Genomic DNA, 15,532 nt, shown 5'->3' on the forward strand with positions numbered 1-15,532 from the left:
ATTACAAGTCATATAATCGATCCCTAAACTATCCGAACTATCACCACCCATCATCCCGGCCTTGAGTCTCTCGCGCCTAGGCCAAGTCCTTCCCACGATCACCATTTGTTCCTGAAAGTCATAGAGCCATAAGTAATCTCATTTACTTAATCATATGCAAGTCCATGCAATGCTCTATATGCCATACACTACTCAGATCCGTGGAGAGAATTCAGAGAGGGGAAGATCGCGCATCAGTCCGGCCGATTCTCGGCAGGTCAGTTAAGACCCGCCGGTGCTCCGCCGAGCCGCGTCCCCGCCTCAGCCGATCCCTACCCGGACCGAGTCTTGTGTAGGATGCACATGACCCGGATACTACCCAGCCCTCTAGTCGATCCTTTCAAGGATCCGACTACTAACTCACATCCTAGAACCCTTAGACTCAAAGTCTAGGATCCCTTACCTTCCTTCTCGAGGTTAGGTCGATCTGACCCTCCTTCTTTATTGCCGGCCACAGCCCGGCTACCGAATCCTAAGACTATTTATTCTCCCAAGAGGGAGAGAGTTTTAATGGTGAGTTTCTTGTGTTTTCGGTGTGTTGTGGTGAGTGGAATGGTCCTGGGCGCCCTTCCTTATATAGGGGGCGAAAGGATGCTTCCCGAATCAATACATCCGTTCCTTGCACCTTTCCGAAGAGTTGCACCTTTCCGAAGAGTTGCGCCCTTCCGAAGAGTTGCACCTTTCCGAAGAGTTGCACCTTTCCGAAGAGTTGCGCCCTTCCGAAGAGTTGCACCTTTCCGAAGAGTTGTATCTCTTCGCCCATAACCGCCCAGCTAGTCCGTCACTCGTCCAGCTACCTCGAGCTCATCCGTCACTCGTCCAGCTACCTCGAGCTCAACCGTCACTCGTCCAGCTGCCCGAGCTGGACTGTCACTCGACCTGAGTAACCGTCAGTCCTTCCAGCTGAGCTTGAGCTTTGGGCGAGCTGACCCAGCTGATTTCCGAAGAGTTGCGCCCTTCCGAAGAGTTGCACCTTTCCGAAGAGTTGTATCTCTTCGCCCATAACCGCCCAGCTAGTCCGTCACTCGTCCAGCTACCTCGAGCTCATCCGTCACTCGTCCAGCTACCTCGAGCTCAACCGTCACTCGTCCAGCTGCCCGAGCTGGACTGTCACTCGACCTGAGTAACCGTCAGTCCTTCCAGCTGAGCTTGAGCTTTGGGCGAGCTGACCCAGCTGATTTCTTTACGATCCTAGCTTAGCCTGCATGATTTCCCCTTTGTCCGAGCTTATGGCCAGCTCCTTCTCACTTGTCCGAGACTCCACCTTCATCTCTCGGACCAAGTCCTAGCCAACGATCCTATTGAGGATCGCGGGCGTTACAAGTCTCCCCCCTTGAATTGGATTCGTCCTCGAATCCGCATCAAGTTGATCTTTACCCATCTCCTTGAACCACTCCGGAAAATTGGCCTTCATCTTATTCTCGGTTTCCCAAGTGTATTCTTCACGGCCTCCACAATTCCACAAGACTTTTAACAAATCCCTTGATTTTCCCCGAGTCCCTTTCGTCATTCAGTCCATGATCCGTACTGGCCATGCTTCCACCGTCATGTTCTCCTTTAACCCGGGAGGTACATCTTCCACACTTTCTTCTTGATCACTTAAACACTTCCGTAATTGTGACACATGGAAGACGTTGTGAAACGCATTTAGTTTTGGAGGAAGGTCAAGTTTGTATGCCACCGCCCCTACTCGTTCGATCACCTTGTACGGGCCAACATACCTTGGGCTTAACTTTTTCCTTGAGGTGAATCGTCCTGCCCCTTTGTAGGTCATCGCCTTTAAGTACACCAAATCTCCTACTTGGAATTCCAATTCCTTTCGACGTTTGTTGGCGTAGCTTTTCTGTCGATCATGGGCTTCCTTTAACTTGATTTTTAAGAACTTCATTCTCTCCGTGGTTTCATCCACGATCGTAGGTCCAAACAACCGACGTTCGCCCACGGGCGTCCAACACAACGGTGTTCTACAAGCTCGGCCATACAACGCCTCATAGGGAGACATACCAATACTAGCTTGAAAACTATTATTGTATGCAAACTCTACTAACGTTAGATATTTCTCCCAGTTTCCTCCCCAATCCAAGACGCATGCCCTCAACATGTCCTCGAGGGTTTGAATCGTTCGTTCGGACTGTCCGTCCGTCTGTGGGTGGTAGGCAGTACTTAGGTTCACTCGAGTTCCTAAGGCCTTTTGGAAAGCCTTCCAAAAATTTGACGTGAACCTTGTGTCTCGGTCTGACACTATACTAACCGGAATCCCATGTAACCGCACGATCTCGTCTATATACTTCTCGGCAATGATTTCTGCTCCATCCTTATCCGAGATCGCCATGAAGTGCGCAGACTTAGTCAATCGCTCTACCACAACCCATACCGCATTGTGTTTGGACTTGATCCCCGTTGGCAGTCCAGTGACGAAGTCCATCGTTATGTGGTCCCACTTCCATTCCGGTATAGGTAGGTTTTGTAACAACCCACTTGGTACTTGATGCTCCGCCTTGACCAGTTGACAAGTCGGGCACTTGGCCACCCATCTGGCCACGTCTTTCTTCATTCCTACCCAATGGTAGTACCTTTTAAGGTCGCGGTACATCTTGTTCGACCCAGGATGGATTGAGAACTTCGATTGATGCGCCTCTCTTAGGATCTCCTCCTTTAATGCCCTATCGTTCGGCACACATACTCGACCGTTCACCACGATTGTACCATTGTTCGAGGTTTGGTACTCGGTTTTGTTGTTTAGTGCCCATCCTTTTATCTCCTCGTCCCGTTCCTGAGCCAGCCGGATCCTACTAAGCAGGTCGGCCTGATCGGCGGCTCCCAACCCTAAGGATTCAACTTCTTTAGATAAGGCATTCACATGCAATGTCCCCATCATGTTAACCAAGTCCACTTGGCTCCGTTCCGCCTCAACTTCCGAGCGCCTCCTACTCAGGGCGTCGGCGACTTGGTTGGCCTTGCCCGGATGGTACGCTATGTCCAAGTCGTAATCCGCCACAAGTTCCATCCACCTTCTTTGCCTTAGATTCAACTCCGGCTGGATGAATATGTACTTTAGGCTTTTGTGGTCAGTATAGATTTGAACTTTAGCACCATACAAGTATGATCGCCAAATCTTCAAGGCAAATACTACCGCGGCCATTTCCAAATCATGCGTAGGGTAGTTCTTCTCATGTTTCCACAATTGCCTTGATGCGTATGCGATAACACTCCCCTTTTGCATCAGTACGCATCCTAGTCCCACTATGGATGCGTCCGTATAAACCGTATAGGGCTCACCTTCCTCCGGTAAGACCAATACTGGTGCATTAGTCAACATGGCCTTTAACTCCAGGAAGCTTTTCTCGCACTCATCCGACCAGTTGAATGCGGTGTCTTTTCCGGTCAGTCGAGTCAAGGGTTGGGCCATGCTCGCAAAACTCATTACGAACCTTCGGTAATACCCTGCTAGTCCGAGAAAACTCCTAATCTCGGTGGCATTCCTTGGTCGTGGCCACTCCTTCATCGACCGTATTTTCTCCGGATCAACCGATACTCCTTGGTCCAAGATAACATGACCAAGAAAACCAACGCTCCTTTGCCAAAATGAGCATTTACTTAACTTCGCAAATAGCTCATGTTCCCTTAGCCGTTCCAGCACCGCCCTTAGATGTTCTTGGTGAGCTTCCCAAGATTTCGAGTAAACAAGGATGTCGTCAATGAAGATGATAACAAACTCGTCTAAGAAATCCCGGAATACCCCATTCATCATTTTCATGAAGGCTGCTGGTGCATTGGTCAATCCGAATGGCATGACCACAAACTCAAAGTGGCCGTACCTTGTCCGGAAAGCCGTTTTCCTCACGTCCGTTGGCTCTATGGGAATTTGGTGATATCCTGAGGCCAAGTCGATTTTTGAAAACCACTGTGCACCTCCATGTTGATCCATCAACTCATCTATCCGGGGTAAAGGATATTTGTTTTTCACCGTAACTTTATTCAATCCCCGATAGTCGATGCATAGCCTAAAGCTACCATCTTTCTTTTTCACAAATAGAACCGGCGCACCCCATGGTGAGCTACTCGGCCTGATGAATCCTTTATCCAACAACTCCTCCAACTGTTTCTTTAGCTCCGCCATTTCCGCCGGTGCCATCCGGTACGGAGCTTTAGATATGGGGGTTGTCCCGGGCTCGAGTTCTATCGTGAACGGGTCTAACCGGTCCGGTGCTACACCACTAACGGCCGCAAACACGTCCGAGAACTCGTTGACGATCAGAATGTCTTTCAACTACGCACTCGCCCCCACTTCCTTGGTTGTGATCGTGGCTAAATATGCCTCACAACCTTTCCCGAGCATCTTTTCAGCCTGGATTGCCGAGATTACCAAGCTTCTCGAGGTTGTTCTTATTCCTTGGAATTTTAACATACCCTCGTCCCTCTCGAATTGTATCCGGCCTCGGTGACAATCTATGTGAGCCTTGTACTTCCCCAACCAGTCCATCCCTAAGATAACATCATGTTTCTTTAGTGGAACAATGATTAGGTCCGCGGGCATATTGACACCGTTCACTACAACCGAGATGCCCCGAACAAGTCCGGTCGGATACATTGCCTGTCCGCCGGCCGCTCGTACCATTCCATAATCGGTGTTTGGTTCTTTCCTGAACCCACCTGTTTCAACCAATTCCGGACTAACAAAACAATGTGTAGCCCCAGAATCAAATAGAGTGTGCGTTACTACGTCACCTACTCTCAAGGTCCCTACACATTCCCTTAGAATGCTGAGTACCTCCCATTTCCCATATGCATGATGCAATGCAAATGCAGTTATTGAAATAATGAATAGGGAGTTGTGAGAACGTACCAGTGATCGCCCTGAAGTTTCCGGCATCGTTAGCTTCCTCCGACAACTCATAAACTCGCGGTGCCACGGCTTGCCGCTTTTGGGGAGGCGGCAGTCCATTTCCCCCGCGATTGTCCCTTTGTCCGGCCTGCTTCTCCGCAGTCAACTTAGGGCACTCTCGCTTTAGATGTCCAGTCTTTCCGCAATAGAAACAAGTCCTTGTCTCTTCACCGAGAACCTTGGACTGTCCTGGTTCCATTCTCGGGCAACTTTGGATCGCATGGTCCTTGCTTCCACACCGGCCACATGCACCTATGGCCTTCAGCAAGTTCCGCTGTGGCTCTTACCACAGGTCACGCATTCCCCGGTCTTAGCATCGGACTTGGTGTTATCCACCTTGTCAAATTTCCTTTTCTTATTTGCGGGTTTGGTGGATTGATTGTTCCGGATCGGTGCTTTCTCCCGGTTCAAGTACCTCTCCTCCTCGATCCCTTCCTCAATCATTGCTGCCCTTTCAACCAATTCGGAAACCGAGTTGAATGTCCGGACCAAACAATGGTTGCGGATCTCTATCCTTAGTCCACAGATAAATCGGCGCACTTGAGCTTGTTCCTCCCCAAGTTCACGTCCCACATAACGCCTTAGGCGGTTAAATTCCTCATCATATTCACGCACCGTGCGGTTCCCTTGAACTAGGTCGAGGTACGCACATTCAAGCCTATCCCAAGCCTCCGGTGGAAAGTACTTCTTGTTAAACTCGTCTTCGAAATCCGCAAAGGACCGGACCTCGTCCCCTCTGCGTTTCTCGACGGTTAACCACCAGTTATGGGCGTCTCCTTCAAGGAAGTGGACCGCAATGTCCCTTTGGTAATCCTCAGGGCAGCGGGTAGACTTGAAGTTCCTCTTGAGTCTACTCCCCCACTCATCGGCCACAATCGGGTCTGTACTGCCCATGAAGTGTCTCGTGCCCAGCCTTGAGACATGTTCGAGAAGACTCAGATAGTCTCCCCTTTTTCGCCCATGATTCGGTTGTGGATTCACTTCCACAACTTCCGAGTCATCGTCCTTTTGGTTATCCACTCTTTGGACCACTGGATCCGCTACAACGGCCTTGGTCAATGTGGCTAGTTGCGCCATCACTCCCTTCATCAAATCCCACTGTTCTTGGGCCGTTGGAGTATTGTTCCGGTTATCCGTGTTGTCCCTTGCACCACTACTCTCCGGTGCTTCCTCATTTATGGACTTCTTCCCGGCCTCAGGTCCGGCCGAGTCTGTCCCATCGAGCATCGTCCCGACTCTGGTTTTCTCGTTGATCATCGTTTCCTCCTCAACCAAAGTCTCCTCGACAATGCCCTTATCCTTCTTACTCTTTCCCGTTTTGCTGCTCTTACCCATCTGCGAAACCTCCAAAGTTAATCCACATAACTCCTAGTAAAATAGCAAAAGAGTAAAGAACAACTACCGCGAGATTCTCAAGCCGACGAGTGGTGATACCCCTTAACCCAACACCTAGTCCTAGAACCAAGCATGCTCTGATACCAACTTGAAAGGCCCCGATCCGGACTGCCTAAAGTCCGGACGAGTTCTCTCGACCTAAGACAGTAAGTGACTCGGCCCTAACCGTTTATGAGGTTCTTTCCTAGTCTAATCCGTTCCATATGATTCCGTGATTCAATATATGAGACGAATAGAGTAAACAAACAATCGGATACTTTATTGATTAAGCAAAGGATTCGATACAACCTATGAGTTTGCATATAAGCTATTACAAGTCATATAATCGATCCCTAGACTATCCGAACTATCACCACCCATCATCCCGGCCTTGAGTCTCTCGCGCCTAAGCCAAGTCCTTCCCACGATCACCATTTGTTCATGAAAGTCATAGAGCCATAAGTAATCTCATTTACTTAATCATATGCAAGTCCATGCAATGCTCTATATGCCATACACTACTCGGATCCGTGGAGAGAATTCAGAGAGGGGAAGATCGCGCATCAGTCCGGCCGATTCTCGGCAGGTCAGTTAAGACCCGCCGGTCCTCCGTCGAGCCGTGTCCCCGCCTCAGCTGATCCCTACCCGGACCGAGTCTTGTGTAGGATGCACATGACCCGGATACTACCAAGCCCTCTAGTCAATCCTTTCAAGGATCCGACTACTTACTCACATCCTAGAACCCTTAGACTCAAAGTCTAGGATCCCTTACCTTCCTTCTCGAGGTTAGGTCGATCCGACCCTCCTTCTTTATTGCCGGCCACAGCCCGGCTACCGAATCCTAAGACTATTTATTCTCCCAAGAGGGAGAGAGTTTTAATGGTGAGTTTCTTGTGTTTTCGGTGTGTTGTGGTGAGTGGAATGGTCCCGGGCGCCCTTCCTTATATAGGGGGCGAAAGGATGCTTCCCGAATCAATACATCCGTTCCTTGCACCTTTCCGAAGAGTTGCACCTTTCCGAAGAGTTGCGCCCTTCCGAAGAGTTGCACCTTTCCGAAGAGTTGTATCTCTTCGCCCATAACCGCCCAGCTAGTCCGTCACTCGTCCAGCTACCTCGAGCTCATCCGTCACTCGTCCAGCTACCTCGAGCTCAACCGTCACTCGTCCAGCTGCCCGAGCTGGACTGTCACTCGACCTGAGTAACCGTCAGTCCTTCCAGCTGAGCTTGAGCTTTGGGCGAGCTGACCCAGCTGATTTCTTTACGATCCTAGCTTAGCCTGCATGATTTCCCCTTTGTCCGAGCTTATGGCCAGCTCCTTCTCACTTGTCCGAGACTCCACCTTCATCTCTCGGACCAAGTCCTAGCCAACGATCCTATTGAGGATCGCGGGCGTTACATAATCGATAAGACAACCTTAATAAACTCAAAGATAACAAAACCAAACCTAAAGGAAGGGAGAATCGAAAACATGCAAGAATGAAATCAAACATGCAAGAACTAAAACCGGAACTCACAATCACCGGCGAATCCTCCTAACTTGGTCGACGATCTCTAACTCGGGCTCTCTCTCTTTCTCTCTCGGGTTATCCTAAAGGTTCGGACGATCGGGTTTTTTTTGGGCAGCCTTTCGGTGAGAAAATTTCTAAGTGTTCGACTAAAGGGGGGTGTGGTCCTATTTATAAGCTAAGGTTGCGGGTTGGATTAACGATGGGAGGAGGCGCGTGAAATGCAACCCGTGGTCTTAAGCGGATTCGGCTCCAAGTCTTTGGACTTGGGCTCCAAGTCGGCTTGCATGGCTCGGATGGAAACTTGGTCACCAAGTTGGCTCGACCGAATGGATTCGGCTCCAAGGTTTTAGACTTGGGCTCTACTCTGGCTTCCTCGGTTTATAAATAGGCGACCCTCCTCATTCTTTCATGCGCATTTCTCTCCTCTCCTCCTCTTGCCCTTCATTCTTTTCCGAGGTCAATACGCGGGGTACTACAATGACGGTGCAGTTTGACCCACATGCTTTGATCCACTTGCAATTTGACCCACGTTTTTTTTTAAGTTTTGAAATTTTTTATTTTTCAATTTTTTTGTTTTTAATTAAAGATAGAGAAAAGATGAGACAGAACAAAATCTGGGTAGTACATCTACGTACCAAGTTATACCTAACGGATACTTCAAATAACTATATTAAACAAGTTGTACTAAGATTAACAAACCACGTAGTTATACCAAAATAAAAAATCAACCAACTATTTGCAACCCCCAAATTGGTCTCAAATCAGTCGCAAACCAAGGTTTTACCTATATAACGACTGAAAAAAACAGTCGCTAAATAAATTAGTCGCAACATGGTCGCTTATTTACGACTATTATCTGACCGCAGTTTTCAGTCGCACATAAGCGACTGGTTTGTGACTACTTTAGAAAGTTGTAGATATCCGACTAAAAAGCAACGCCGCTTACTTAAGACAGTTTTGAGACGAAAATTGTTGGTCTCAAGTGATTTGGGACTCTTTGTTCTACTGTCTGTTACCTAACCTGATTAGATTTTGAATTGAGAAGCTATTAGTACTAAATAAAGAGGATTAAAAACATGAAACAAGTTAACATTCCTAAAATCATTCACTCATACATTATATTATCATCTTAAATTGTTTTCAACAAAAGATAAAGTTTTTCAAAAAACCATTAGAAAATCAAGTTCAATGGTTAGAAGAACTATTAGACAAAGTAGCTGAAGTGGAGACTAATGTAGTGGTGCCTAATCCGGTGTCTTCTGGGGTGCATGTGGTGGTTGGAAATGTGCTTGGAGTTGGGTTGTTTAGCTGGGTGCCTGTGGTGGTTGGTTAGAGGGGTGGTTTTGGTTCTGTAGAATCAGTAGACAAAAACGCAGCCAACTCAAGATCTTTTTCCTTCATGAAGAGGAGAAGCTAGCTTCTCCATCCGATATTGATATTGCCGGTGCTCCTCATCACGTTTTGCATTTTGAGCTTCATGTTTTGATATCTTCTTCTGCAACTGATCTTGAAGATCCACAATGGTTGATGTAGAAGAGCTCGCATAACACTCCTTCCTTTTTCTTTTGTTCAGCGTCTCCACAAGCGATCCAAGGCCATAAGGGTTACCTTTGCCATCTTTATGAGTACACTGAAACAAGAAGACAAAGGCACAAATAAAATGAATTAAATCATGAGAACCAAAAAAAGAGAATCATCATTACTCTAAGCATCTATCACTCATCAAACAAAGAGTAAGACAATCATAATTTCCAAGCAAACAAAGACAAGCATTCTAAGTAAATAAAAACAGAAATGAATAACCTTAAGAAATATCTCATTCTTCTCTTCAAGGCTGAGTGTACGCTGAGTTGAATGCTGAGAGGAATTGTCAGAAATTTGAGGACCATCCCGATCTATTTCAGACATCCTCTCTTCAAGGCTCCTCGCATATGCCTCACCAACTTGTTGAGATTTTTGATCCACAAAAGATCCATCAGCCCTAGTATGTGTTGCAATAAACACTTCTCCAAATGTGACAGGTCGCTTCAAACGTTCCTCCTACAATGAAAATAAAAGAGATTAAAATCATAGAAGCAACATTAGATAATATGTTAAGTGAATCGTTTGGATGAAAAGAGAAATCTTACCATCTCTTGATGAACTTGCAAAAACGATTTCTGCCCAGCTACATGTTTGTGCACTCCAAGACCTCCACGAGTAGAGTTTCTACATTGTGAAGCATTCTCACTTCTCTCAATAGCATCTTTAGTGTTCCAATGCTCCCACATCCGAGCCCAAAGTTTATCCCGAAATCCACGGTGGTTGTGAACCACTTTTCTTTGCTTGACTGAAAATCCCTTACATCCGCTTCTTGGCTATAACCAAGAATCCTTCTTTAACAAGCTCAGTAATCCCACTATCCCAATTATAGTTCCGCTACAAAACAAGTAGTTAAGTTAGCAAAGATACTTCATATATACATTAACAAAATGAAGAGGTTTATATGATAGTACCGCAAAATTCTTGAAGTATCTCTCTTGAATGTGTATTGGTGTAACCTTCCAAATGAAGTAAGGCCCATCAAACTTCCTCCGAAATATTCCAGCAATCACTCTAGACAGCTTCCCCTTGTGCCGGTTAAACTTGTAACAAAAGACACAATATTAAGTTGATATCACACTAGACAATGGAAAAATAACTCGTAAGTATACAAACTACAAAGACTTTAGTTGATGCAACCAACAGAGAATTAACAACTTAATGAAAAATGCTCTCAAAACAGATGGTCATTCACAAACACAACCGGGTACTAATCTCAATCACCAACTCAAAATGATATCTATACAAACACAACCGGTTACTAAGGTCAATCACTAACTCAAAATGATAATTATACAAACACAACCGGTTACTAAGCTCAATCACCAACTCAAAATGATATCTATAAAAACACAACCGGTTACTAAGCTCAATCACCAACTCAAAATGATATCTAAAAAAGGTGAAAAGATAGAGATTACCAAAGAGTCTCGATCCCAGGGATAGGCTTTTCAGACAGAAGTGCAAGTTGTTGTAAACCTGGAAGGGCTAGTAAAGAATCCAACAGATCTTGATAGTCGACATTATGGTTATCTTCTTCGGGGGAATTAGGGTCTTCTTCTTCTTCCTCTTCTTCTTCCCCATCTTCTTCCCCATCTTCTTCCCAATCTTCTACCCCATCTTCCTCTTCATGATTATTAGGGTTTTGTTGCTCCGTTTGACGAGGCTGTTGTTGAAGACCCAAAGATTGATGTTGACGAGAAGGAGCCTTTTGTTGACAAGTAGGAGGCTGTTGTTGACTCGTAGGAGCCTGACGTTGACGAGTAGGAGGCAGATTGCGATGAACGGGAGGCGGTTGTTGAGAACCAGAGAGCAAGGGCTGACGAGAATTAGTCGGGGTTAGTGTCGTTTGGGGTGGCGTCGTCTGTGGTACAGTAGCCGGTGGATATTGTGAAGGACGGCTCCTATGGGATTGTGTCGCCGAATTAGGGTTCGACGAGTGAGAAGAGGCTCTGTGACCACTCGAACCTAACACTGGATTTTTACCCTGGAAGACTTGGACTCCGGTTGACGATTCGCGAACTCGACCTCTACCTCTACCTCTACCTCTACCTCTACTTGATTTTCCCTTACCACCAGCAGCCATAACGAATGAAGAACCCCTAGATCTAGAAATGGTGAAATTAGAAAGCGAAGGGGTTGGATTGAAACAGAGAAGAGAATCTAAATCTAGAAACCCTAGATCTACACAATAAAAAACAAGAAATCGAGTTGAAGAAGAGGAGAGGTGAGAGCGTTTAACCGCAGAATTCTAAAGAGATTGAAAGCGAAGAAGAAGAAGAAACGATAAAAACAAGAAATAGAGACTTTATAAATTATTGATTAAAAAAAAAGTCTATATTTAGTCGCAAAAAAGTTGCAAAGTAAACTGTTTGGGGGGGGGGAATTGAGCGCCAAAAGACTTAGGCGAAAAATTGGTGAAAATGATTGAAATTAAAAACAGTCGCAATTTCGTTGCACAATTAGTCGGACTTTAATCACAAACAGGTCAGCAATTAGTCACACAATAAGTCAAATATAGGTTAAACGTAGCTTATTGGTCGCAAACGGCGAATGTGTTGTGACTCTACATTATAAAATGCTTGGATTCCATTGAGTTTGATCCATAAATCATTGACAAGCAATGATTTAGTAGTATAGAGTACATACATAAGTGTTAGGTTTGTAAATGTTTTGCTTTCTTAGCTTATTTTATAATTGTTTGAAAAAGATCATTCTTGTATATTAAAGAACATGTAACACTTGATATAGATTAGGGATTTTTGAATATTTAGATAGAAAACATGCAAACACACCTCACTATACAAATTTTGAAATGCAAAACGCGAGCGTCGGTTAAACGTAGCTTAAAGGTCGCAAAAGTGCGACTTATTTGTGAAACTGTGTAATAAAATGTTTGAAATCCATTGAGTTTGATCTATAAATCATTGAGAAGCAATGATTTAGTAGTATAGAGTACATACATAAGTGTTAGGTTTGTAAATGTTTTGCTTTCTTAGCTTATTTTATATTGTTTGAAAAAGATCATTCTTGTATATTAAAGAACATGTAACACTTGATATAGATTAGGGATTTTTGAATATTTAGTTTGTAAACATTGGAATTGAAGAGATTGATTATATTCTTATAACTAATATCGATCAAATCAAACTATAAACATATAAGAAAACTTGCAAACACACCTCACAATACAAATTTTGAAATGCAAAACGCGAGCGTCGGTGAAACGTAGCTTAAAGGTCGCAAAAGTGCGACTTTTTGTGACACTGTATAATAAAATGTTTGAAATCCATTGAGTTTGATCCATAAATCATTGAGAAGCACTGATTTAGTAATATAGAGTACATAAATAAGTGTTAGGTTTGTAAATGTTTTGCTTTCTTAACTTATTTTATAATTGTTTGAAAAAGATTATTCTTGTATTTGAAAGAATATGTAACACTTGATATAGATTAGGGATTTTTGAATGTTTAGTTTGTAAACATTGGAATTGAAGAGATTTATTACACTCTTATAACTAATATCAATCAAATCAAACTATAAACGTATAAGAAAACTTGCAAACACACCTCACAATACAAATTTTGAAAATGCAAAATGCGGGCGTCGGTTAAACATAGCTTAAAAGTCGCAAAAGTGCGATGTTTTTGCGATTATATTTTTTTCTCGCTAACGGGCTGGTAAATAGTCGCATACCTGAGACTGTTTTGCGACTATTGGTTTTCGTCGTTAAGTAGCGACTACTTTGCGTTCATGTTAGCGGCAGTCGTTAGTTAGTCGCAAAGGGATCACAAAAATGTCGGTTTATTTTGCGACTGATAGTTTAGTCACAACAAAGAGTCCCAAAATGCAAGTTTTCTTGTAGTTATCATGTTAACAAAAACAAAATCAACACATGAATTTTTCGTAAACTGACTCATAAAGTACTTAAATCTTCCTTCTCTCATCAAAATAGGACTCATAAACACAACAGTAGACCCTATTGATAATAAGTTTTTAGTCAATTATCCTAAAACACCAATCATGTCGTTGTAGTATTTTAGGTGTCAATCCAAATGAGTGTGATGCAAACAGATGAGATGTGATCAGAAGTCACTAAGTCAAGCCAAGCAATAACAGATTTGGGGTTTCTAGCAGTCCTAAGTGAACATGCAGAAAACAGAAACAATAACAGACTTACTAAAATCACTCGACCACAACAGGCTGATGCCAGAAGTAGGATGTGGTCGAGTATTAGGCAGGATATGAAACAGATATACTCGACTGCACAGTCTGTTGCCAGACACTGGGTGTGGTCGAGTATACTGGTCGAGTAACAGACAGGAAATGAGACAACTGGACTCGACTGCACAGTCTGTTGCTAGACACTGGGTGTGGTCGAGTAAGTTGGTCGAGTAATTGCAAAAACTAAGAAACAAGCAATGAGAACGATTAAGCGATAACGATAAAACAGAGAAATCAAATAGACGAGAAATTCCTAAGGATGGGGTAATCGAATAGAGTGGTATCCTAGCCTATCCGAATGGTTAACAAGCGCAATCAAGCTATCCCTAGACAACAGGTTCGACAACAGATCAATTCACTCCCGTGATAGAAATCCTCAAGCAAAGCTAGCCCAGACTAATTCCCATTAACGGAATATAACTATGCAGGCAATAAAAACAGACTGATAAAGTCAATAAACGCTCTAAACGGCCAATCCCTTGGGATAGAGACGAATATCTCAGGAACTAGTGGATCAAGCATTCCATCGAACACCTTCTGGGTGCGGAAATGCTTGGGATCGAATTCCAGTTGATTAGAAAGAAATAAGCAGTAAACACAACTAGTCCTGAAGGAATTCAATCAATTCTAAAACTTAACCATTCTACAGACTACGGATTCCACAACTACTCTATCCCATCCCTAAGAATTCTAAGTCACTACTCAGACAACATGCTCAAAGACATAAACGCAGATAAATGATAATATTGCATAAGTAAAGAAATAAAGAGTAGAAAAACAAGATGACAGATGAAATCAAATGAGGAATCTGAATAATTTGGAAAAATCTCGAATTACAGGTTGCAGAAGCAAAAGCGGCGCAGCAGAGTAAAACAGAAAATAAAACTGAAGCAAAAACTCAATGTCGACTAGATGTCTCAGGACAGAACCCTAAGACATCTATTTATACAAAACGAAATAAAATGATAGTAGACGGGCCAATAACCTAATCGCCCGGCCCATAGAATGATAATGGGCCAAGATGGGCTTCGTGATCCGATGGAGGTCCAGGCCGCTTCCAAACACTTTGTCTTCTCCTCTTCTCTTCCTTGTGCTCAGCTTGTCTGGTTGAGTGCGAATTTGAGTAGACTGTGAAGACGTGATCGAGTGTCCGGTCGAGTGATGGTGATGGTGGTGAGTGATGATACTCGACCAGGGGGTCGAGTAACTTGGTAGAGTGAATGGCCGAGTGTGGTCAGGTGGTGTGGCGAAGTGATACTCGACCAGGGGGTCGAGTGGCGTCATCGAGTGGCCTGAGCTGAGTAGATGGGAAGAATGGCTCCAAAGTCACTCGACCTGGGGGTCAAGTATGGTGCTGGATGCACACGACCTGGTGGTCGAGTATGTCTTCTGGTTCTGGCTCGTTTCTTCCAATTTGCTCGCAAACAGCTCCAAATCACCTGAAAACAACTCAGAAATGCAATATGTATGCAAAGCTATCCTAATCATGCAAAGTATGCAAGAATGATGAGAAATGATATGAAACAGTGATGAATGATACGAAACTGGACTCAAAACGATGATGAATGGACACTGAAAACATGCAAATTATAGACATATCACCTATGTATGTGTTCTTGATTGTACGCTTCACCATTTTATTGCCTCTTCCACTTGTTTCTATATCGTCAGGAGCCTCTTCTTCCCGATCAAACCAAAACAACACATGAACTTTTTCTCCTTCTCGTTCTTTTTATTTTCTCCCCTTTCGGATTCTCTGTTATTGTATATCCTTTTAATGTTGTTCTTCTCCTCTTTCATGTACATCTGAATTTGAGCTACACATATCAAAGAAAATCAACTCGAACCCTCCCAACAAATTAACTTACTAGTAGTGGAGCCAAGCGACTACAAATTTTTGAACGACTGATATACATACATT

The 15,532-nt window shown here is 44.2% G+C and overlaps 1 protein-coding gene and 4 pseudogenes across 5 annotated transcripts; 2 read left to right on the forward strand and 3 right to left on the reverse strand.

Annotated features, from left to right (window-relative positions):
* Window positions 1–237: 237 nt before the first annotated feature.
* On the forward strand, window positions 238–1,280 carry AT2G06460 (annotated as a pseudogene; the record flags this gene model as incomplete). Its single annotated transcript has 1 exon — window positions 238–1,280.
* A 143-nt stretch (window positions 1,281–1,423) lies between these two features.
* AT2G06470 lies at window positions 1,424–6,259 on the reverse strand (annotated as a pseudogene; the record flags this gene model as incomplete). Its single annotated transcript has 1 exon — window positions 1,424–6,259.
* Window positions 6,260–7,207: 948 nt separating this feature from the next.
* Window positions 7,208–7,614, forward strand: AT2G06480 (annotated as a pseudogene; the record flags this gene model as incomplete). The annotated part of the gene is made up of 1 exon: window positions 7,208–7,614.
* Window positions 7,615–8,898: 1,284 nt separating this feature from the next.
* On the reverse strand, window positions 8,899–9,714 carry AT2G06425 (PttA/En/Spm family plant transposase; the record flags this gene model as incomplete). Its single annotated transcript, NM_001335304.1, has 2 exons — window positions 8,899–9,436; window positions 9,610–9,714. 2 exons carry the CDS (start codon window positions 9,712–9,714, stop codon window positions 9,188–9,190), a joined length of 354 nt encoding a protein of 117 aa, NP_001325047.1. The 3' UTR covers window positions 8,899–9,187.
* AT2G06490 lies at window positions 9,188–11,473 on the reverse strand (annotated as a pseudogene; the record flags this gene model as incomplete). The annotated part of the gene is made up of 1 exon: window positions 9,188–11,473.
* Between the last annotated feature and the right edge of the window lie 4,059 nt (window positions 11,474–15,532).

Source organism: Arabidopsis thaliana, chromosome 2 (genome assembly GCF_000001735.4).
Source record: "Arabidopsis thaliana chromosome 2, partial sequence".
Classification (NCBI taxonomy): domain Eukaryota; kingdom Viridiplantae; phylum Streptophyta; class Magnoliopsida; order Brassicales; family Brassicaceae; genus Arabidopsis; species Arabidopsis thaliana.